Source organism: Sorex araneus, chromosome 2 (genome assembly GCF_027595985.1).
Source record: "Sorex araneus isolate mSorAra2 chromosome 2, mSorAra2.pri, whole genome shotgun sequence".
NCBI lineage: Eukaryota > Metazoa > Chordata > Mammalia > Eulipotyphla > Soricidae > Sorex > Sorex araneus.
Genome location: NC_073303.1, coordinates 232734433 through 232757035, shown reverse-complemented (window position 1 = coordinate 232757035; position 22603 = coordinate 232734433). Strand labels below are relative to the sequence as shown.

The 22603-nt window shown below is 57.3% G+C and overlaps 1 protein-coding gene across 12 annotated transcripts in view; it reads right to left on the bottom strand.

Annotated features, from left to right (window-relative positions):
* Positions 1 to 22603, bottom strand: part of GATAD2A (GATA zinc finger domain containing 2A) — a 49248-nt gene that overhangs the window by 1687 nt on the left and 24958 nt on the right. For 2 of the 12 annotated variants that reach the window (XM_055127458.1, XM_055127456.1), the window contains exons 2-11: positions 19165 to 19253; positions 13694 to 13947; positions 3681 to 3810; positions 3473 to 3604; positions 2834 to 2923; positions 2263 to 2394; positions 2011 to 2178; positions 1393 to 1663; positions 800 to 1092; positions 195 to 269 (exon numbers count right to left, since the gene is read on the bottom strand). In XM_055127458.1, the coding sequence (XP_054983433.1) occupies positions 195 to 269; positions 800 to 1092; positions 1393 to 1663; positions 2011 to 2178; positions 2263 to 2394; positions 2834 to 2923; positions 3473 to 3604; positions 3681 to 3810; positions 13694 to 13947; positions 19165 to 19179 (1560 nt within the window). In that variant the 5' untranslated portion in view covers positions 19180 to 19253. Of the gene's footprint in view, positions 1 to 194; positions 270 to 799; positions 1093 to 1392; positions 1664 to 2010; positions 2179 to 2262; positions 2395 to 2833; positions 2924 to 3472; positions 3605 to 3680; positions 3811 to 13693; positions 13948 to 19164; positions 19254 to 19693; positions 19712 to 22603 lie in introns of those variants that run through there. The other 10 variants (XM_055127461.1, XM_055127460.1, XM_055127467.1 and 7 more) reach the window with 8 other exon arrangements.

Here is a 22603-nt window from a genome sequence, read left to right as displayed (position 1 = left end):
CTCCGGCCGACCTCTCCCCACCCACACGGGGGTCCCTAGAGTCCAAAATCAGGAGACCAAGAAGTCACGCCAAGTGGGGAAGGAGAGTAAGAGAGACACAGACAGATGTAGGTAGCACGACAGCTGGCGACTGAGCCGGTGAGTGGGGCCCTGGGCTGGCCGGGCCGGCGGGTGTACGGTGCCGCGGTTCTGACCTGTAGCACAGCCCCGTTACTCCAGTCGCGGGCCTCTCCTGAGCGGAACGCCAACTTCCGCCGGGGTTTTATGACCTACACAGATGGGGGGGGTGAGGGGTGGAAAGGGAGGTCAGCAGCGCCCCTGGGCCGACCCGGGTGACACGGAGTGAGCAGGCGGGGACTGGGCTCAGTGCGGAGATGTGTTCAGCCAGTCACAAGTGCCATCTGAGGACACCCAAAGTGCAGACGAGAGCAAAGCATTAAAAAAAAAAACAAAACAACCAAACAAAAAACAACCGAAAAAACACAATGTGATCTCCAACTGGCTTCCGTCCTGAATTTAACGAGAACATTTCTTCCCAACGCCCCTTTTGTGTCTCATTGTGGCTTTTGGGAAAGGTCCGTTGAGACAAGAAGTACTTGCCAGCCAGCGCACTGTGGAATAAGAGCTAAAGAAACTGCAAATTAGTGTTTTCCTTGCTGAAGGCCCCCATTAAGTGCAATTTGGACGTGCTGGTAGCCATCGGGCGGGTGCTGGCCGTGTGGACAGGGGGGTCGGCCCGCCCGCCCCCTCAGGCTCCCTGCCAGAGCCAGGCCTGTCCCAGGGCCCCAGCACAGCTCACCTGCTTCAGCGAGGGGTGCGGGGCAGTGGGCTCGGCCTTGGGCTGCACAGGGGCGCCCTGCTGCAGGAGGCGCTGCTCAATCTCCTGCTCCTGCTGCAGCGCCTTCACAAAGGCGGCCTTCAGGCGGCTGGTGTGCTCCACCTTGAGCGCCTTCTTCTGGTTGGACGCCATGCAGCTCTCACACATGATGGCGCCACCTTTCTCCTCACGCCAGCGGCACGTGAAGTCCGTCTTGCACTGGGCACACATGTAGGGTTCCCGGGACAATACCACGGCAGCTGGCACCCTGCCCGCTGCAGGACAGGAGCTGGTCAGAGACCGCCAGCCTATCCCGGGGGAACAAGAGCCTCTCTGCTGGCAGCTGGTATTGAGGCCCCATCTTAAGAGCACCCCCCCAGGTCACAAGCCACACAAGCCTGGCCCTCCGGGGCCCCCACGTAATGGTGTCACCTAACCTCCCTCATGGCCAGCAGAGCCTGTGGTAGATGCCCTAGGATGGTGGTTTCAACCCTCTCCTGTCTGCGGGTAGCGCGTGATGCCCACTGCTGGTTGAGGGTGCCCCAGGCCATGGCTGGGGTTGCGCAGGCCCTCACCTTGTGTCTCCAGCAGGTTCTGCACCACCTCCTCCAAGCCCACCAGATAGATGAACTCATTGTTGGCAGCACTGGGCAGGAAGTTCATCTCTGGGGCGGGGGGCTTGGGTGGGGGGATTTCCAGCAGCGTCTTCTCCAGCTGTTTGCGTAGTGCCAGCTTGGCGGCCGCCTGGCGGCTGGCAGGAGACTCAGTAGACGAGCTCACGCTGCTGGGGGTGGAGTTGGCCTGGGCAGAGGAGGACGTTGTCCCTTTGAGCGACGCTGGGGAGGACTTTCAGGAGGGAGACACCCAGTCAGCCAGTGCTGGGATGGCGCCCGGAGGCTGCACAGGGACCCTCAGGGGACAGCAGAGAACAGGCTGGGGAGGTCGGCTAATGTCCGGTGAACTACAAGGCAGACCTCTGCTTCCCCACTCTTGAACACAAAGCCGGCTCCCTGCCTTCTGGGAAGTGGCCCTGATCCCTGTCAACGCTCCACCTCTGAGGGCCCTTCAGGGCTAATGACCTGAGTCACATAACATGGTGCGGGGCTCAGTCAGCTCCTTCCCTCTGGGCAGAGACCCTCCCTCTTCACAGACCCCATAATTTGATCTGGCCCAGGGTCACGGCACTGCCTCACCTGGGGGATGTTGACCAGCAGACTGGTGCTGGGGACACTGGCAACCCGGATGAGGCCCTGCTGGATGATTCTCTGTCCCTGAATCTGAACGCTGGGCACAGCTGCTCGGGGCGCCAGCAACAGTGGAGGTGGCCCCGTACCTGAATGCTGGCGGATGTTGTGGATCTGCTGTGGGAGGGGGGAGATGTGACAGTGAGGGGGGCCCAGGGGATCAGAGGCTCAAGCTGACCCCAGGCACCACGCCCTTCTCACCTGGGCCCCCCTGACGAGTGGTGGCATGACCACCTGGGAACTGGCCTGCGCTCCCAGCTTTGAGGCCACCTGCTGCCCGCCACGGACCAGGGGCGGTGGGATGACACTGCCAGGCACACGGGCAGAGGAGGTCTGGAAAGGACATTGGCGTGTTAACAGGCTCGAGTCAATGAACTCACAGGATGTGTCCAAGTGCAAGAAGGGGTGGAGGGGAGGTGGTTCAGAGCAGGGGCTGCACTGGAGCCCCCCACGAGGCCCCCATTACAAAATGGTCCAGAAAAGTCACTTCTCTTACTGTCCATGTCTGGAGCCAGGGCCAGCAGTGCTCTGGGGACCATGTGGTGACCATGGGAACAACCATGGGGTGTGGGAGGCAGACGCTCCACCCCTTGGAACTGACTCTCCAACCTGGGGAAAGGTCATCTCTCCAAGCACTCCTCCTGCTCATGGGCTGACCTGGGGGGCAGCAGGTCTCCCCTCCTCACACCTGGGCACTGTCTTAAGGGTGCGTAAAGGGTGCCCTTCGCCGCTCACTCACAAGGAACAGGCCTGATGTAGACAGGACACTGACCTGAAGCGATGGCTTGCTGGCAGGAATGTTCTGGGTGCCCCGCACAAGCGGGGGAGGGGTAGTCACGGTGCTCCCTGAGGAGCCTGTGGGCTGTGGGAAAAGACAGGGCATGAGGTTGTCAGACCCCTATCCCCATGCCAGCAGGGATGTGAGCAGAGGGAGGGTGCCGGTGCCAGGAACCACTGGGGACTCGGCCTCACTGCATTCAGCTGACAAAGACAAGGCAAGGCCCCAGAGCTAGGCAGCGGCCCTGGGAGTGGAGAGATCATGTTGATCAGAGAAGGGACAGTGCCACTGCAGGTCACCTGGGTTCCCAAGCACTGACTGAAATAATGACACTGTGACAGGCGCCTCGTGGGGCGGGAGAGCCACAACCTGGCCTGTTGACTTAGTGGTGAGCTGCCTCAAAGCTGTAGCCCACGGAGGAGGCAGGAGGCAGGACCCTGTGACACAGGCTCACTGCAAAGCTCTCGCACAGAAACAAGTGCGTCCCAAATTCAGCAGCCCCCCACTCAGGCCTGGAGGAAAAAGCCCCTGTGGGCCGGAATTGCACACTGAAGATTTAGGCCTGCAGCCACTGCTGCCTACTGCGCGCCCTCCCTCCCCATCTTCCCTGCAGCGACCCCAGCGGGCTCGCACCTTCTGCGTGGGGGTCTCCTTCTGTATCTGACTCTGCCGCAACTTTTTCAGCAAGACGAGTTTGGCTTCTTCTAGTCTCAGCTCCTCCTTTAGCTGCTTGATCATCCGCTCTCGCTCCTCAGGGCTGCTCTTCTGCATGGTACAGGGTGAGGGTGGGGTGAGGGAAGCTGGAGGTACGCAGCCCACTCCCCATGGCCTGCCCACTCACCATCAGTGCCTCGGTGCTGGTGTCCACAGTCTCCCTGGGCAGCCCATTCACCCGTGGGCTGGTGGGCTGCTCACTGTCCGAAAGCACGATCACATCGGGCGAGGGGGCCCTCCTCTCGGGCCGCCCGTCACTGTGGGGCAAGGACAGGGGTGGCAGAGCCCATCACCCCATGCAGTACAAGTGGGGTCAAGCACAGACCCAGCAGGCCCTGCACAGTGGGCACTTGCTGACGTCTCACTCCATGCCCCCAGGACCGCGGTCACCTGTGTGGAGGACAAGGCTGGAGGGTGGGTGACCCATCAAGGCTCCAGCCTGCCAGCCAAGGGACACACACTTCAAAATCTAGAGGGTCTAACCTATCCCCCTGTAGGCACCACAACACAGAGGGGCAGGAAAGGCTGAGTGGGAAACAGTGGGTAGCTCCTACAGTGCTCAGCCCTACACCCAGTACTCTGGCAGAGCACAAACCTGGGCCCACAGCTCTCCATTGAACTCACCCTCCAAATAAACTCAGGGGGCACTGAGCCCTGGTCAGCTCGACTCTTGGGCTTTGGGAGTATGGCCTGGCATGGTGATTTGCATGAATCAAACAATGGTGACTTCCTTTGCCATCTGCGTACCCGGACACGCCCACAGGGGTCAGAGTGCTCAGAGCTTAGTGCTTGCCCCACACTATGCTGCATGACCCCCTTACACGGAGCAAGGACCCCAGGTTGCCTAAGAGCTGACCCCAACATGGTATAAGCACCCCAGGATGGTGCCCACTAGGTGGCGCCATGACCCAGCAAACAGCTGGGACTTCCTGCGGGGAGAGGAGGCACAACTGCTCCCCTGGAACCTTGGGCAGGGACAGATGGACATAGGACAGACCTGGAATGGATTGGAGTCCCCCCTTCCCCTGAAGTCACGCGCCTACAGCCCTATAGGTGGCCCAGGGCTGGCCAACTGCCCCAGTTCCTCTGACCCAATGGCAGGGGCCACACTTCTGCCCACAGTGACCTGAGGTGACCTGTATGGCCAGTGCAGAGCAGGACACTAGAAGGTGCTGGTTCAAGGTGTGCCCAGGCTATGCTGGGCCTCAGGCTGAGTCCAGACCAGAGCTGCTGTGTGGTCAGCCACCAAGCCCGAGAGCAGAACCACACGGGCCCTATGCTGCCCTTCACGCTGTCTCCACTGCACTCCTGACACTTCCCAGGACAGTCCCATGGACACTAGCCGCAACTCAAGTGGCTGTTAGACAGTGGCCCAATGGTCCCCAGATTTCTCTGGCCCAACACCCTTTCAAGAAAGGGAAAAAAAAAATCCTCAGCATTCCCCCTGGAAATCTAGCATCTTAGAGGAGAGCAGCCCCACCACAGCCCTCCGTCCCCTCCCCCGCCCCGCCCCACCGGGCGCAGAAGATATGATGACTTTAGGAAACACAAGCCTGAAGGTACTGGCTGCACTGAGGCGTCTTGGGGCCTTGTCCCTTCTCAGGCAGGGCCTGCATTCCCCAGTGGAAGGGGGCCACTGACCCCAGCACACCAGGCCCCATCTGTGCCCGAGCAGGGTGACAGCCATCCAAGAAGTGACGTCACCTCCCATCAAGGATCACTCAGCAGCCAGCAGGGAGTGAACTTCCTGTATGCTAATAAGGCCACCCAAAAGTCACGTGACAAAGGCATTTCCCTCCCCGATCACGTGACCCTCCACTGTGCCTTCCACAGTGAAAACCATGGCAACAGCCGGTTCTGACCGGCCTGTGACATGCAGCCTTCATTTTGAGGAGTGAGGTGCTCAGGTGCTGTCAGGAAATGGAGGCGCCCACAGCAGGCACTTCCTGTGAAGCAGCCTGCAGGGACAGGTGGCTGCTTGCAACACAAGGCCACCAGCCCTCTGCAGTCTAGGAGGTGAGAGCACCCTGGGGCTCCAAGGGAGCACCCCGTGACTGTCAGGGGTGGGGGGCCTGCATGTCAGGCCACACCCAGTGTATCTGGAAGTCCCAGAACCAGTGAGCCCGTCCTGCTCAGCCAGGAACCCCCAATGTGACAGAGTCTCAGAGTTAGGGGGTGGGCAGTCTGCCCTTGGACACGACAAATTCTCGTGGTCATTTGGAGGGAGGGAGGGCAGGTGGCCAGGGCCACAAACCCCGCGCAGGTCAAGGCTGCCTGGGCTGCTCGCCACCAGCTGCTGGCACAAGGTCAGTATTGAGCGGCTGGGCCCAGGGAAGGGAGAGTCTGGAGGGGACTCAGGAACCCTGACCTTCGGCCGGCCTGAGGAGGGAAGGGTGTTCACCCTCCCCCACTCTCGTGCCCTGATGACACAGAAGCCAGGTGGAGGGTGGCCTAGGGGGCAGAGCACCTGAGCATGTCTGAGCCAGTGAGCACAAGGGCCTCTGCGAACAGTCCAGAAGCTGTAGGGATGCAAAGGTCAGCCTTCAAGGCCAGGACCTGGCAGTGCTCACCCTGGAGGGTATGGATCTGCAGTGAGACCACCCTAGGAGGCAGTCACGCTGGGGTGACCCCGGGGTGGGAGTGAGCCTGGAGTAGCAGGAAGCCTAGCCACCTGCGGGCCCAACAGATGCTGACATTCCAAAGCAGCACACCTGTGTATGTCCTGCAGTGGAAGGTCGAAGCCCCTGACCCCAACACTTCTTCCTTCAAAGACAGGCTGCTACCCCCCACCACATAGAAGGTGAGCAAGACCCCATTCCTACTTACCACCCTGATACCCCAGGGAGCCCCAGTCAAAACAAAATTTTTTTAAGAATGAAGGGGCAGCAAAGACGTGCCCTCAATTCTCAGGTGAGCCTTGGAACTTGTAAGCCTGACAGGAAGTGGCAAAAGGAGGGGTTCTGCCAGGGATCTAAGACACCCTCTTCTTCCCTTCAGACAGAGCTCCTCTGGAGAGGGGACCGACCTACAGACACAGGTTAGCCGCAAAGACCCACACCATCTGCCAGGGGGTGTCCGTCCTCCCCTCAGTCTCAGGCCCTCCTTTCTGCCCTGCCTTGTGCATCCCTCCATCCCTGCTCCCTCTGAGCATGTGACAGACATGCCACATGGCCCCCACATGCTGATGCTCAGCAGGGCCTGGAGACAGAGGCTGGAGCTTCTTTGGGGCCACCGAGGGGGCTGGAGGGAGCAGCTGGGATAGGTGCCGGAGCCCATTGGGGCTCTCTTGGGGGTTAACTCTTTGGCCTGAACAGGCACCCTCTGCCACAGCTGGACAGCAAGAGAGGCAGGAGCAGCTGGCTTGGCTCCAGCCCCCTCAGCCCCTCCCAGTTGCAGCCTCCGGGTAGTTGCAGGGGGTGGGCGAGGCTTCAGCATCTGTGGGTGGGCCTGTCCTGCTGGGGGTCTTTGCTGATACCCAGAAACCCCAAAGTGCAGAAGAAGTGCCGGGCCACAGGCCACACTCTGCCACACCGAGAACCCAAGAAGCAGGAGGTCAGCACCGGAAGGGCTGCCACAGGAAGGCCAGGCTCGGGCACACGGGGGAGCCTGGGAGGAGCCAGCAGCATGTCTGGAAGATGGATACAGTCCCGTGTGGAAACCTGGGGAGGAAAGAGCAGGAGCCCCTAGCTCAGGGGCACCCTGAGCACTCCCGGCCATCAGCACTAACAGTCTCACTTAGGAGTTGGGCAGCTCTGCAGGGCAGGGGAAGAGTTTCTGCTCTCAGTGCAAAGGTTCAGGACAGCCGTGTTTGAGGGAATGCAGTGACACTGAGGAGAAATGTCTGGCCTGTGACCCATATCAGAGACCAGAAGCACAGGAAAGACAACGGCTATCTGACCAGAAAAATGTCCTGATTTGCCACCGTCCGCGCACAGGGGTCCTCACCAGGACACCACACTGAGACAAGCAGGACCAGCTGCTGATTTCAACCCTGCACTCAGTTCTGGCCACCTTCACACCAGCTCAAAACAAGACTGGTGGCTCCAGGGCAAACAACTGGAAGCTTGGGCATATTCAGCACACCGGACTGTCCAAGCAGGCCTTTGTGCAGGACCACCAGGGAGGGGGCAAGGGTGGGGTGTCACTACATGAGGGACACAGAGATGAAAAAGGCCAGCAGGAACGATCATGCTGACGTGTCTAGACATACATTAAGCAAAAGACTCACAGCTCTTGGGGCTGGAGCGATACACAGTGGGTAGGGCGTTTGCCCCACACACATAGCTGACCCAGGTTTGATTCCCAGCATCCCATATGGTCCCCTGAGTACCACCAGGAGTAATTCCTGAGTGTAAAGCCAGGAGTAAGCCCTGTGCATTGCCAGGTGTGACCCCCAAAAATAAAGCTGAAGTCAAAAGGTCTGAATTCAAAGCTCTGAAGTCCCCCACAATCACCCCAGAGCCCAGTCCTAAGAAAGCAACAGGCAACCCCCAGGAAGTGATAAGCCCGACTTGGCTCCAAAGGGTCCTAGTATATGAGGAGGCCTGGGAGCACCGCTCGGTCCAAGGGACTTTGTGGAGCCAGGAACAGGTCACAGAGGCTGTTTCTGAGGATGTTGGGCACCAGGCCCTTAGGGGCCTGTTCATGTCTCCTGAAAGGCGTGTCAGGGGAGCAACCTTTGCAACTCTTGTGCAAAAACACACCCCACCAACAATTTCCAGTGGAAGAAAGTTCTGGCCAAAGGCCAAAATGAACAAGGGATTTCAGGATTTCACTTTGCCCAAGCGCAGATGAGGCAGACACTGTGAACAGGGGTCAGAGTGGCACCAGGGGGGCAACCACACGCGCATGCGTGTACACGTACGTATACACACACACACACACACACACACACACACCACCACCACCACCACCACCACCACCCCCCATGACATAAGCTGGGCCCCAGCACCAGATCAGAAATCTAGACACAGAAGCTGTAGGAGGGGCTGGAGTGATGATATGGCGGCGAGGGCATTTGCCTCTCATGTGGCCAATACAGATTCGCGCTCCAGCATCCTATAGCCCCCATCCCCCCTCCTCCACTCTCCATGACTGATTCCTGAATGGAGAGGAAGGAGTAACCCCTGCCCTGAGCATTCCTGGGTGTGGCCCCAAAACAAAAAACAATCAGTGGGAGCAGGCCTCACCAATTATTAAGAGACAGAGAGAACACAGCAGGGACGGCAGTGGCTTTGAACGCATCCCTGGCACCATCAGAGTGTGGCCTCTCCCTCCTCCCTGAAGAAACAAGGATGCAGGAGATATGCAAAGAGCTTCAGCAGAGTAAGGGCGCCGGTGTGGGAGAATCAGCGGCGAGCTGCCAGCTCCAGCCCCCGCCACTGAGCCTCCCAGAGCTGCAATGGGACATGCAGACACTGCTCCCCAAGCACATCACCAGTGGGGCCCCGGCAGAAGGGGGTGGCGCTGAGGTAGGCCGAGTCCTGGCTGCTCAGCACAGTTCTCCTAAGGCATCTCGAGACGCCAAAGTCGTTCTGAGAAGCGAGACCCACTGAAAAGTAGGAGAAGCCACAGCAGACACACCACAGTATTCCTCCAAAAGGCTTCCAGTGGCATTTGGCCTACCAGCCCAAGGGAAAAATGACTCCACACTCCCCTGGAAACTGACCTTGAAGCAAGCAGAAGCACCTCACATGACTCCAACCCACAGGGGCACACTGAAGGAAGAGGGCTAGAGGCGAGGGAGGGTCCCCCACTGCTCTCCCTGGAGCACCAACACCCCATCACCACGTGCAGCCCTCTCGTCCCAACTCGCAGCAGGACAACATTCCAGCAGACAGCTGGCGGGCAAGGAGGCAGCTGCATGGGGCCCGAGTCCCTCCACCCTGGGCAGGAAACCATCACTTTTTGTCCCCAGGGAAGAGGATGACAATCACACAGCAGGCAAGCACTGCCAACCTCTCTGGAGAACCAGTGGCTCAAGATTTTTTAAAAAGTAAATGAGGGAACGGAGAGAGAGCACAGTGGGCAGAACAACTGCTGTGCACATGGCCAACCCAGGTTCAATACCCACTACCCCACAGGGTCCGCCGAGGCTGGTCAGGGTGATTCCCAAGTGCAGAGCCAGGAGTCAGCCCTGAATAATGCTGGGTGTAGTCCAAAACCAAAACTAAATGAGGGGGCCAGAGAGATTTCAAAACACTTTGCACACACAAAGGCTAGAGTCTGGTACCTGAAACCACCAGGCAAGGCCCAGCCCTGGTACCTGAACTGAAAGCATTGTTGACCCCAGCGGGGAATAGCTTAGCATTCATTGGGAGGCCAAAAACAAAAAGAAAAATGAGTAAAGGTGCAGTGCCAGACCCCTATAGCCCATGACAGCCTGGGGTTGACTCTAGAACCATCCCAGGGGCTGAGGTCCTAGCTCAAGTGGATGAGCACAGGCAGCCCACGTACATGCACTGCCGGGGACTGTCCCTCTAACAAATGTGACCAAATCATCTCCAGGACTTTACAGGAGACACAAGGACCACAGAACTGGGAGGGAATGACCAAAGTCATGACAGCTGGAGCCGCGCAGCATCTACACCAAAGCAAGCTGATGCCACACGGTGCCACGCTGCCACTCGGCACAATGGGCCACATGAGTGAAGCCTGCCGATGCCAAGCGGAAGGCCAACACAGTCTGCGCCTGTCACATGGTGGGCATCTGGCAAGCCCCACACCCCAATAAGTCAGGTGTATACTGGGGACTTCTGAAGCCCCCAAATGCAACCCAGGGTGATGGGGGGTAAGATGGGGTCCTAAAGCCAGGCAGGTTGCAGGCACAAAAGTCTGTGGAGCATAGCCCCTTCCTAGAGCAAAGGCCACATAAAGGGGCAACAGAGAAGGGGTGTTCACGAACGCCTCAAAGCCATGGACCTTAGGAACAGGGAAGCCAGAGAGCCCTCCTGCAGGACCCACACCTTTCAGCATGGCCTTTCCCCCAAGACTCTTGCACATTTGTGACCAGGTACCCCAGAAAGCAGCTGAAGAGTCAGATCCTGTAGTGTCAGCTCTGCCCCAGGGGTAATGCGGGGCCCGTCATGGAATGCCGCCCTCGCCGAGGACAGCACGTCCATCATGCTTTCAGCACTGCCAGCTGGAGGCGGGGGGTATGGCATGTCTCTCTCAGTCAGGGTGGGTTCCAAGTGGAGCCTCGTTTTCCCAAGGGTGCACTGGAACAGCTCCCACACGGAGGGGTAACTCGGGCGTATGGTTCAATGGTACTTCGCCAACTATGGGGGTGCAACTGCACTGGCCATCAGAAAATCCTTGCACTGCCCCAACAATTACCCGAGTCAGTGATTACACTCCCCAACCCACTCCTTCGAAGGTACCTGCTTTCGGGGGTTGCCCTCCTGGGGCTCCCACGGTGCTACTCTGCACGGCAGACATCTGCCCGGGCCCAGAACATTTCTGTCAGCCACATTCCTAGGCCCAGTCACAGGTTAAGCAATGAGCAAACCGACCACACCATTCCATATGCCCAGAGAAATCCAGTTAGCCCGCACCTCGCCCACACTTGCCACTGTCTGTCTTTTTCATTCCAGTCATCCTGGACACTTGCCTTATAGTCCGGCACACATGATAGCCGGGGGCTGTCTGTGTGCCCATAAGCTGTTTGCGGAACGTTCTAAGAAACAGTATTAGGCTAGTCAGGTCCTGATGCCCTCGAGTTGACAGATCAGTCTGTTTCCTACCGGCTGCTCTTTCAGTAACTGGGCTGAACTCTCACATGAAACAGGATGAACTGCACGGTTCTCCCAGCCCTGTGAGTGGATGCGGCAGGAAGTTTGGTGGCTCGGCTGTTGGTGCACAAACTCCTGGCCAGTGTATCTTCCTGATGGAGCATTAAGAAACCCTCCCTTGGGGCTGGGGCGATAGCACAGTGGGTAGGACGTTTGCCTTGCAAGCGGCCAACCGGGTTGGATTCCTCCGCCCCTCTCGGAAAGCCCGGCAAGCTACCTCGAGTATTTCACCCGCACAGCAGACCCTGGCAAGCTACCCGTGGCGTATTCAATATGCCAAAAATAGTAGTAAGTCTCACCACAGAGACACTACTAGTGCCCACTTGAGCAAATAGATAAGCAACGGGATGACAGTTGACAGTGAACGTGGTGCTGAGGATCACAGTTGAGGATCACAGTGATGGTGCCAGGGACCAAACCCGGAGCCTCGTACCTGCAAGGCAGCGCTCTACTGCCCCTTTAATATTTATTTATTTATGTTTGTTTGTTTGCTTGCTTGCATTTTGGGTCACACCCAGCAATACTCAGGGGTATTCTGGCTCTGCACTCAGGAATTACTCCTGGCCGTGCTGGGGGACCATATGGGATGCCGGGGATCAAACCCAGGTCGGCCGCGTGCAAGACAAACGCCCTACCCGCTGTGCTATCACTCTGGCCCCTCTACCGCCTCTTTAAAGCTAATGCCCTAACAGTTGCTCTTGGGATTACTGTTAAGCACCTTAACTTGGGTGACATTAACTGGACTCCGAAGTCCAGCCAGTGGCTTCCCTCCTTACTCACACGGTGACATCAAATACTGCCCAGGGAAGCGTCAATGTGGTTCTGGTCAGCTCTGCCGTCAACAGATCTGCCTTCTCAGTAAGAGACACCTTTAACACACCAACACTGGTGCTGCAATCTGTGTTAATTAAACCAAGTTCGAGTGTGAGCCACCAGTGGTCCACAATACCGTCAATGAGTTAAGGATGAGCCCACACACAGTGCTCTGATCTCTTCCCTGCACCCGCTTACCATGAGCTTCTCCCTGACAGGCTCCATGGCCATTTCCATAGGTGTCCCTCAAGCTGTGCTGCAGAGCTACTGGCCTTCTGGGAGCCTGCCTTTGAGGCAGTCACATGTCACCTTGACTGGGCAAGCCACTGATGACCCTCCAGAGAAGCTGGTGGTGCTCACAGCCACATAGGCTGGGCCAGATGTCACTCCTGAGGTGGGCGGGCCCACAGGCCAAACCACGCAGCTGTGCTCTTGCTGTTCCTGTCCCCAAGCCCCAAGCCTCACAGTCTCTAAGCACAAAACGTTCTTGACTGGTTTCACATCTCTGGTCAATTTCCAGAGTGACGTGACTCTGGGAATGGTCCTGTTTCGCTCTAGTTATTTGGGAACAACAACCAGAACCACCCCCTCACCCAGACTCTACCTGAAGCTGCCTTTTGGCCAGTTTATTCTGAAAATAAAACATGCACGCACTAAATCAGAGAAACCACCAACCTAGGGTGATGGGGGCCCGTAGAGAAACCTACAGCTCATCTGCCGCCCCAGCCTCCGAAGCCCCGTACACCAGCAGGACAGGGTGAGCTGAGCCATCTCAGGCCAGCAGACACTCGAGGAAAAAGGACTACGAGAGCAGCAGACTAAGCTTAGGCTTCTTCTGTACCCAGAGGCCCGGCACCACATGGTCCCAGGAGGGTGGCAGGGAGACCTTTCTTACAAACACCAGGAACACTGCCGTCTCCAACACGCCCAAACTGGGCTCCAAAAAAAGAGATGACAAGAAGAGTTTCAACAGAGCCAAAGAAATTCCAGAAACAGCATCCCACATGGTAGTGGAAATGAGGCAAATACTGCTGCAATTAGCAACACGGGGAGAGCGGACAGAAGCAGCACAGGACAAGCTGCCCAGTTTCACCCCGCTCAGGTGCCCAAGAGGATGGCTGCCTGGTGGACATCCTCTGGACAGGTGGCTGGCAGGGCCCATGTGGGCGAAATTTCTGTGTGAAACTCTGAACAAAGGATGCACCATCCCAATTAAGGAACAGAGACTCTCGCAGCAAAAATCACCTGAGAGGTGGCACTTCAGTGTTACCAGACTAGTGACAAGTCGCTGCTCTTCACTCCAAAGCTCAGGGGTGGCTGTGGGAATTCCAAGCAACTCCTTCAAGGAGGCAGACAAATGGGGGTAGTGAGGGATGTAGGAACTGGGCCTGGCTGCTAACAAGCCTATGGAACTCCAGCTCCCAGCCCCTAGGCACAGCGACCACTGACCAGTGCAACGAGAATGACCGGTCCACAACCACCTAATAAAAGCTCCTTCCTGGTCCCATGGCACCCCCCTGGCGCTGCACCCACTCACCTGCTGGAGGTGCGCATATCCACGGGTTCATCTGCCTGCCCTTCGCCTTGCCTCTCTACTGTGGGCAGCCCAGGGGTTGGGCCTGCCCGGGGCTCAGGCGTCCCCCGCACACCGCTTTCGGCACTCCCATCTGCAGCCGGCGGCAAGCTTCTCTCCATCTTCACTCTCTTGCTCTCCGAGTCGTCCTCCGCTGGGCCCCAGTCCATAGGCCGTTTCTGACTCCGGGTGCAGCATGCCTCTTCGGTCATTCTGAACTTGGGGGAACAAAACACAACTGTTAAACTTGGCCTCTTTGCCACCAATGCCCTGTCACCTTGTGGTGTGGTGGTGGCAAGAGGAAAGAGCCACGTCTAGGGACATTTGCTCCCTGTCCTGGGAGGCCTGACAAAAGCAAGATGTGTGGGAAACGGGGGCCCATGGGCCTTGGGTGGGACAGGGGCTAGAGGCTCTGAGCTGGAGACTCCAAATCAAGCAGAGAAGCACCTGGAGCTGTGCCCCTGCCTGGAAGACCCTACGCCCAAGAGTGAAGTGAGGTGGGCTTAGCTCTGCCTTGTACAGCCTCAGGCGGAGCCCCTCAACTCCCCACAGTGAGGGGCTGGCTCACCTCAGGGGAGTGGGGCATGGGGTGCCATGGAGCCCACGGGCTGCAGCCAGGTAAGCAATGGGCTGAGGCCTGGCCCAGCACAACGCCCACACCAGCTACCTGCAGCACACACATATCTCGATTTAAAGAAGAAAGAAGGAAAAAAAAAAACAGCTGAGTCAGTTTTTGATCCCATGACATCACTGGGCTCCACATGACCCTTCCCAGGATTCAGTCGCAGAGACAAAGCACTTTCCAGAAAACCAGTCTGAACCGGTTCCAGACAACAAGCTGAAGTGTTGTTAACCCTCACCAACAAGCTGAAGTGTTGTTAACCCTCACGGAGACAGGAGGGACAGCAGGGATGTCTGTCTGCGGGAGGCAGGCGCTGGCATTCCACAGCAGAGGCTGGGACAGGGCCGCTCTTAAAGGGACCTCGACGTCCCAGCAGCAGGATGTGGGGCAAGAGGGTCTGATGAGCAGTGGCTGACCCCAGAGACAGAGTAGAACCTGAAGCTGGGCTGGGGGAGAAGCCTTCAAGTGCCATGCTTGTTTCAAGGCCTACAGAGCCCCAGCCACGGACATGGGAGCCTAGGAGAACTGCCCTGATGTGCATTGCCTCACTTGGGACAGCCCGCTTCAGATTCTTCACCAGAGATCCATATTCCGGGGGAGTGAGCTGCACAGCGGTCAGGTACCTCCAGAGAACAGCTGCTCTGTAGCCCTGAAAGGATCTGAGTGCTGGCTGCAGGGAGGCCAGTGGGCCCAGCTGGGGTACCTGATACCACTCCCATATCTGCAGGCTCCCCGCTCTGGGCTCCTCCCTGGGGGAGAGGGGGCTACTTTTCTGCCTTGGGGAAGAGACAGTTACAAGCTTTTTTTTTTTTTAAAGTTTTTGGGCCACTGCTGTGCTCAAGGGTTACTCCTGACTCTGTATTCAGGAATTACTTCTGGCATGCTCTAGGGATCATAAGGGATGCTGGAGATCAAATGCCCTACCTGTTGTACTATCACTCTGGTCCCATATGTCTGCAAACCCGGTGATGCTCAGGGGTTACCCCTGGCATCCGAAATTATTCCTGGGGTGTTTGAGGGACCTTATATCCCGGGATGCCAGGGATTGAACTCGAGTCAGCCGCATAAGGCTGCTACTATACTACTCCTCTGACCCCAAGACAAAATTCTGGCAGCCCCCTAGGACTCAGATCTGAGAGTATCAAGTCCAGCACTTGGGGGAAGTTGGGACCCTAAAGGCAATTCCCCGCAGGGAAGGAGTTTCAGGGAATGGGAAGACTCCTCCCCCCACCACGTTGAGTGCTCAGCTCTACTTCTCCACTCCAGGGTTCATCCAAACCCAGGCTTTCCAAGACCTTCCTCCCCACCACCCACAGGCCAAGACCCAATCATTAAGTCACAGGCACCTTGGTGCTCATTGAATATGGCTGGTGGGGGTACATGGTCAGAGGGGCTGAGCAGAGTTGCCCACAGCTCCCACCTCCTGCCGTGCGTGGAATGGGGCAGCTCTCTGAGCCCCAACTGGAGCTGTACCCATTCCACCCTGCAACCAGGGCCAGCCTGAGCACACGATCAACCCTGCTGGGCCAGCAGCTCTGGGGGCCCCTCCCCCATTGTGAAGTACAAGCACAGCTGGAGGAACAGGCAGGCTGGGCTGCAAGAGGACTCAGGCCTGGCTGGGGGGGTAGAGGGGAGGACCTCCTCCACTCCCAGCCAATCCACGTGCTGGGGCCAGCAGGGGTGAGCAGCACTGCTGCAGTGCAGAGAGGAGCGCAGAGCAAACTGAAGGACCAGGCTGGATGACCTGCTCAGGCTCCCAGCAGGCAAAGCCTGGTGCGTGAGGGCAAAGCTTGCTGCCAGCAGGTTCCAGCCAACAGCCGCTGTTTAGGAGCTGGGTCTGCAGTCCTCACACAGCTGCCAGAGCTGTAGAGGGGACAAGGCTGAAACTTGGGTGGTCTTGGCTCCTCCTAAATCTCTCTCCAATCACAAGTAATGCCACAGAACAGTCCCAGGACAGTACCCCAAATAGAGGCAACAAGGATCTTTGGGTGGAACACAAAGTGGCATCATTCATCAACCAGCACCTCATTCAGGACAATTCTACGCTGCACCTGGGCGGAGCCCCTCAGAGGTGCCCAGAGGTTCCTGCCAGGGAGGCAACTGCTGCCACACTGGGAGGTGCTATCTTGACAGCAACGCCAACTGCAGGTGATAGTCCTGCTCCATGTTGATTACACTGAAACAACCCTCAGGGATGACAGAAGCAAAGGCAACAAAGTGATCTGCTCCGGCTGCAGCACAGGTCTCTCTTGATGGGGTCTGAATAAATCTGCCTTCCCAAAACATGTCATAGAACGAAGGGGACTGCGGCTCATTTTTTTCCTGGGGGAGGACCCCCAAAGAGATGCCTCAGAAGTCATATTAGGGCTCCTGTATGTAGCAAAATCAATCTGAGGAACTAAGTGACAAACCTCTTTGAACACACTCATCAATACTTGAAAAATAAAACCTGAACAGGCCCCAGATTCCTAAATTCGAATCCACATACATCCCCACAGAGAAGGGCGGATGCCCCTGCCTAACAGCAGGCAGATTCAGTCTGGGGTCGGCCTGGGGACAGGAAGGTCCTGAGCTAAAGGAGACAGAAGAAAGTGTTAGGCAACACAGAACTACGCTCTTTGTTCCCCCAGATGCAGGCAAGCTCCCGCCCCAGGGTACCCCATTGCCCTTCCCAGTGACACAGAGGAGGTCACAGTAAAGGGTCCCTAAACTGTCACCCAGACAGAGGAGACTATAGAAGCAAATGTGAGGCCTATGGCATCTGTGCTCCAGGCCCAGCAAATGGCCGTGCAGGGAGCCAGGGGCAGCTTCAACTTCTGGAGGGGATCTGGGCCACTGCCAATGTCCACCCGAGCACTGGTGGGGGACAGCACAGCACTCTGCAACAGCCCACAAAGGGTTACTGTCACTGGCCAGCTCTATACCATCTGGTGTCAGGGCACCAAAAGTGAGGCCTTAACCCTTCCAGGGCTGGCTTCCTTGGAGGAGGGCCTGAGCACCGTCCCCCAGACTGACTGGAAATGGAGGCGGCAGCTTTGGCCAGATGCCAGAAAGGGCCAGGAAAGGCCAGCGGGCTGGCAGTGACCCACCCAGCCTCGGTCTCCCACAGATCTCTCTGCCAGGCTGCAGGACACCCCCTACCCCCCCGCCCCCTCCACTCCAGTGTGCCCACCTTACTCAGCACACAGTACACTTGGGTGAAACCTCACTCCTTGTACTCAAAGATTTAAAAAAAAAAAAAAAAAATCAGGTCATTTGTCCTGTTTCCCACAGAAGAACTTGATGCTGCCATCCCCTCTGTGTGATGATACATTCCCAATTTTACCATAAACTAGATTTCAAGGCATGTCCCTCCCTAAGCACATGACCCCTCCCCAGGGGAGCAGGAGTGGACACCTGCGTGCCAGAAGCATCCAAATCAACGTTCTGGGGGGCTCTGAGGAAGGCCAGCCCAGCCCCTGTAGAGGTGGAGAAGCACATGCTTCTCTCCCTCAACAGCTTTCAAAGCAAGGTGGACCCACCACGCCCTCCAATGAGGGCCAGAGCTCCTGCTTCCTCTGAGCAGACAAGTGCGGGATGGGAGGGAGACTCACACCCAGGCTCCAACCTGGGACACAGGTCCCAGGCCCACCACACTAGCCACACGATTAGGAGGCTCCCGAGACACATCCGAAACCCAAATGCCTAGTCTGAGGGGGGGAGGGGCTGGGGATTGGGGCACACCTGGCAGGGCTTGGGGTTCATTCAGGGACCACACCTCGGTCAGTTATACACAACCATTTTTGACAGACTGTGGCATCATCCCGACACCTATTATTACTGGAGCAAACAATGAGCAAATCACCAAAGGGGTTCTGACCCCAAGAATATGTGGCAAATTCCACCCCATAGCATGGAGTGAAGAAATGACTCAAACCCCCCAGCCTTATGCCCCACATGGGCCTCCAGCATTTGGCAGAGGCCCTGTGAGCATTGTATACCCTGACTGGTGAGTTTCAGGGAACCAGACCCTGCAGCTCAACAGGCTGCCAGACCCCTGGGGTACATCCCACAACAGCCAGCAACGCAGGTGTGGGTTCAATCCCTAGCACCAAAAAAATAAATATGAAGCCAGATATTCAGTATGCAGGGTTATGGCACAAGCCTTGCACAAAGCTGACCCAGTTTCAACCCCTGGCACCACATGGTTACCAGACATCACCAGGAGTAGCTGTGGCACCAAACCCTGAGCACCAAGCACTGCCAGGGTAGCCCGAGAATCCCCATCACCCCAGACCCATGCAGCATCCTTAGACCTGAGCATTGCACACCAGCCCAACTGGTCACAACTGCCCAGAGTGACCCCCAGGTGTACAGAGGACCACCTGGAGACAAATACTAATTTATTAGACGGTAAAGTCAACAACTTCTATTTCAATCTAGAGCCTTTTTAAAAAAAATGCACAAGTTTCTGTGAAACCATGCCAGAAAGTTTCACAGATGTGGACCTCCTGACGGCCCATCCACTTGGTCATGTCCACAGCATCTTTCTGCCACAGGAAGAGCTGGAGAGAAACACACCCACTTGGTCTGTACAAGGCAAATCCCCTAATAGCCACTGGACAAAGGCGGGGAGCAGACCACTTGGAACTCCTCTCATGAGCCAACACGAGTGACTGGAGAGCAAGGACACAGCGGGAAGACAGGCCTGGGAGCCCTGTGGAGCCAGCACCGCATGCAATCCTGAAGAGCCCCCAAACTGAAATGGGTCCCAGGCATTGGCTGATACATCAAAGCCATACTCCACAACTCCACACCCCACCCAAGCACTCACCTGGCTTCTGGGCATAGGGCGCTGGTCCTACCAGCCGGCCATGGCTGCAGCTATGTCAAAAGGCAACTTGTGGCCACGTGCTGGCCAACCTGGAGGAAAGGACAGAGGAAGAAGCCCTGAGTGCCCTGGGAAAGACGCAAACGCCCGGCAACTTTACAATCTCCAACCCCCAACATCTGAGGTTTTATCCAGAGCTTTGCCTCTGCTGCCTTCCACTGGGATAACAGCAACTTCAACCTACGTTTAGTGAACAAACCAAGCCCATTCTTCATGATGTACATGGTGATAGACAGGTCACAGCACACAGAGAAAGAAGTCCAAGACTGTCCCTGAGACCAACTGATGAATCCTAGGGACCGTGTGATCACTGAGTCTCAGACAATCTGAGGGGTCAGGGACAGAATCAGTGGCATTCATAGCACTGCTAGGTCACTCGAGCCCCCCTTCTCCAAACATGACCTCTGCTCCCCATGCAGCAGACCCTAGAGAAACCATCCACCAGGACAGAGAAGTTGAGGGTGCCACTTACAGGGATAGAGGGGGCTCCAGACATCCAAACAAGGAAACTGAGGCCCAAATACTGCGACCCTCTCAAGGGGCTGAGTGTAGCCCAATTTCCCTCCCCTGAAACTGACTTCCATCTGGGCACTGAGGAAGAAACTGTCACCACAGCCACACTGAGCCCCCGGAGGTTTGCCCTGAGGCTTACCAAATGCAGTCAGTAGCACCTCTGTTGTCATTCTTGCCCCCACATGACTGCCAGAAGCTGCTCTGCTACCCAACCTTTATTTTTAAACTGGGTTCACTGCAATTCGCAGCTCACGGAAGGTGAGAAACACCCCCACAGAGAACTTGCAAAATAAGCAAAGAGAGAACTCTCTGGAAAGACTCTGGTACCAGGGAGCACAGGGCACAACCCTCCTGCTGCGCAGCACCCCCATACCCAGTTCCTAGGAGGGACCCTTCCAGCCTCCCTGTAACCCCTCAGGGCTGCAAACCACAGAGCAGCTGCTTCCAGGGTCCGGGGCTCCCAGAGGTGGCCGAGAGTGGTCGGGCCTGGGCACATCCCTGCGCCTGCTTGCTCCAGGGTCAGGTCAACATCCCTAAGTTACCAGGCAACAGCCTTAGGACAAGCTCATCCATAAGAGCGCATGGGAAACACTGGGGGACAAAGTGGGTTTTAGAAACCATGAAGGGGCAGGGATGTGGCTCGGTGGCAGGGACATGTCTTACACTCGAGTTCTAGGTTCAGTCCCAGACACCACCATAGAAAAATCAGAAGTACATGGGGCCGGAGCTACAGGACCACGGGGAAGGCAGCTCCTTATACGTGGCTGACCTAGGTTTGATCGCCAGTTACCCCCATATGCTTCCCTGAGCCCCGTTAGGAGTAATCCCTAAGCACAAAGCCAGGAACAAGTCCTGAGTAATGCTGGGAGGGGAGCATGTCTGAGAAGCCCACTGCTCCTGTCACCGCCCACCGGACGGGGCCTATTCCCAGCCCCAGGTGAGGCAGTATCGAGTAACCTGTGAGCACACAATTACCGCTGCAGACTCCCCTGCTCCCCTGATAAATCATTATGATGTGGCTTTGACCCTGCACCTGGGTACCCCACTTACACACACCCCTCTCGCCGGGTGAAGGAGAAGGCAACCCTAACATGAAATCTAGTCTCCACACTTGGGTAACACCATCCTTCGTCACTTCACCCTCAAGCTTGGAGGGGGGCTGCTGCCCTTAACTTGAAAGGAGAAGTCAGACACCCAGTCACCCCACTGTAGGAGAGCCCTGGCTCGATGGAGCGTCAACACCCGAGGCCCAACACTGACCCCCACATGCAGGGCACAATCCCATGCTGGGGGCTTGATGGGAGGCCCAAATAAACCAGTGTTCACACCAACCCCACACCCTGGGGCATGTGTGTGCGCAGGGACGGCACCGAGTGTAGCTGCTGTGCCAACAGGGAGGTGACAGACCCCAAGCCCCTCGGCTCCCTAAAACAGGGAACCCGAGTGCTACAGGCAAATGTGGAGTCACTGGCAGCCCCGGGGGACAAGGCCCTGCTCTCCCCTGAGCCCGACACATCATTAACCCTGTGTCCCCATGGAGGGAGAGCGTGACTCGGCAGGCGAGGAAGGCAAGGCGCCGGCCCCACAAGGGCCGAGGAGCCAGTGGCAAGGCCGGCCACACAAGCCCATCCTTGGCAACCAGAGCCCAAGAGTACCCTCCAGGCCCGGGTCAGCCTGCAGCACCCCGACCAAGGCCACCAGAGGATAGAGTGGCCCCTCTGCACTTCTTCCCAACCCACACATCTTGCCCCAAAAGTCTTCAAGCCCTTCCTGCTGCAGCCCTGGAGACCAAGAAGGCGCGTGGGGGCAGCAGACAGGCAAACACTGCCCCAGCAGGCCAGAACGAGCAGTCCTTCCCCTCCCTAGCTGAGTCCCCTTTGGCCAGCCAGGACCACGGCATCCAGCTAGCTGGGCATGGAGCAGAGAGGGCTCCTGCTCAGGCCTTATCCAGGCCAGGGGGAAGAGGAGGAAATGGCTTCCATGGATTATAAATACCCAAGCACTGTGTTTGCACCACAGACTTAAAGCAAAAACCTGACAATATAAACGCAAACTGATCCTTAATTAGAACAGCAAGTCAAGACCAGGAAGCAGCGAGAGAAGAGGTGAGGCCTCAGCCCCCCCCCCCCCCCCCCCGACTCCAGAGTGCCCCCCTGGGGCGCCTCCATCCCACATGCAGCCCAGAGAAATGTGCTCGGTGGTGACAAGGCCGCTCCTTTAAGATCAGAGTCTCAGTCCTGTGCACCTCCACCCCGGGGCTCGACTCCACCAAACCTCACAGACACACAGGCCCTTGTTCCCGAGTCAAGGTGGGCCACTTCAGTTCCGACTTCCCCTAGCCAAGTCCAGCCAGCCCAGGTCAGGGACACAGGGCAGCCCTGCAATGGCCAGCAGGCACCCCAAGCACTCATGCTGGAACTATGAGTCCCATGTGCCTGAACATCACAGTTCCTACCACCCTGCTGCCCATCCTACCACTGTCTAGACCCTACATCCTTGCGTGGACAAGAGAAGAGGAGGGAGCGTAGGGTTTGGTCTGTGCAAAAAAAGCTCTGAACTCTGGAACTCAGCGAGCAGTGCTTCTCTCTCCAGGCACAACCTCATATTCTTAGCTGGGTCTCAGACTGCCAAGCCCAGGAAAGCACCTCTGCCTGCTGCTGCGCCAGACGCCACAGTGCCCTGGACACTTTCTTAGACCCCCAAAGTTCCCAGGAGTCTTGTGTCACCCTCTTCCAGGTTCCAGCTCACTGGGAATAAAAGCCACACTCGGAATCGGAACTCCCAGACCCCAATACTCCCAAGATGATGCTACAATGAGCCTTCTAGAACCACACCCCCTTCCCAAGACCTCCAGCATCTGGGGGTGCTA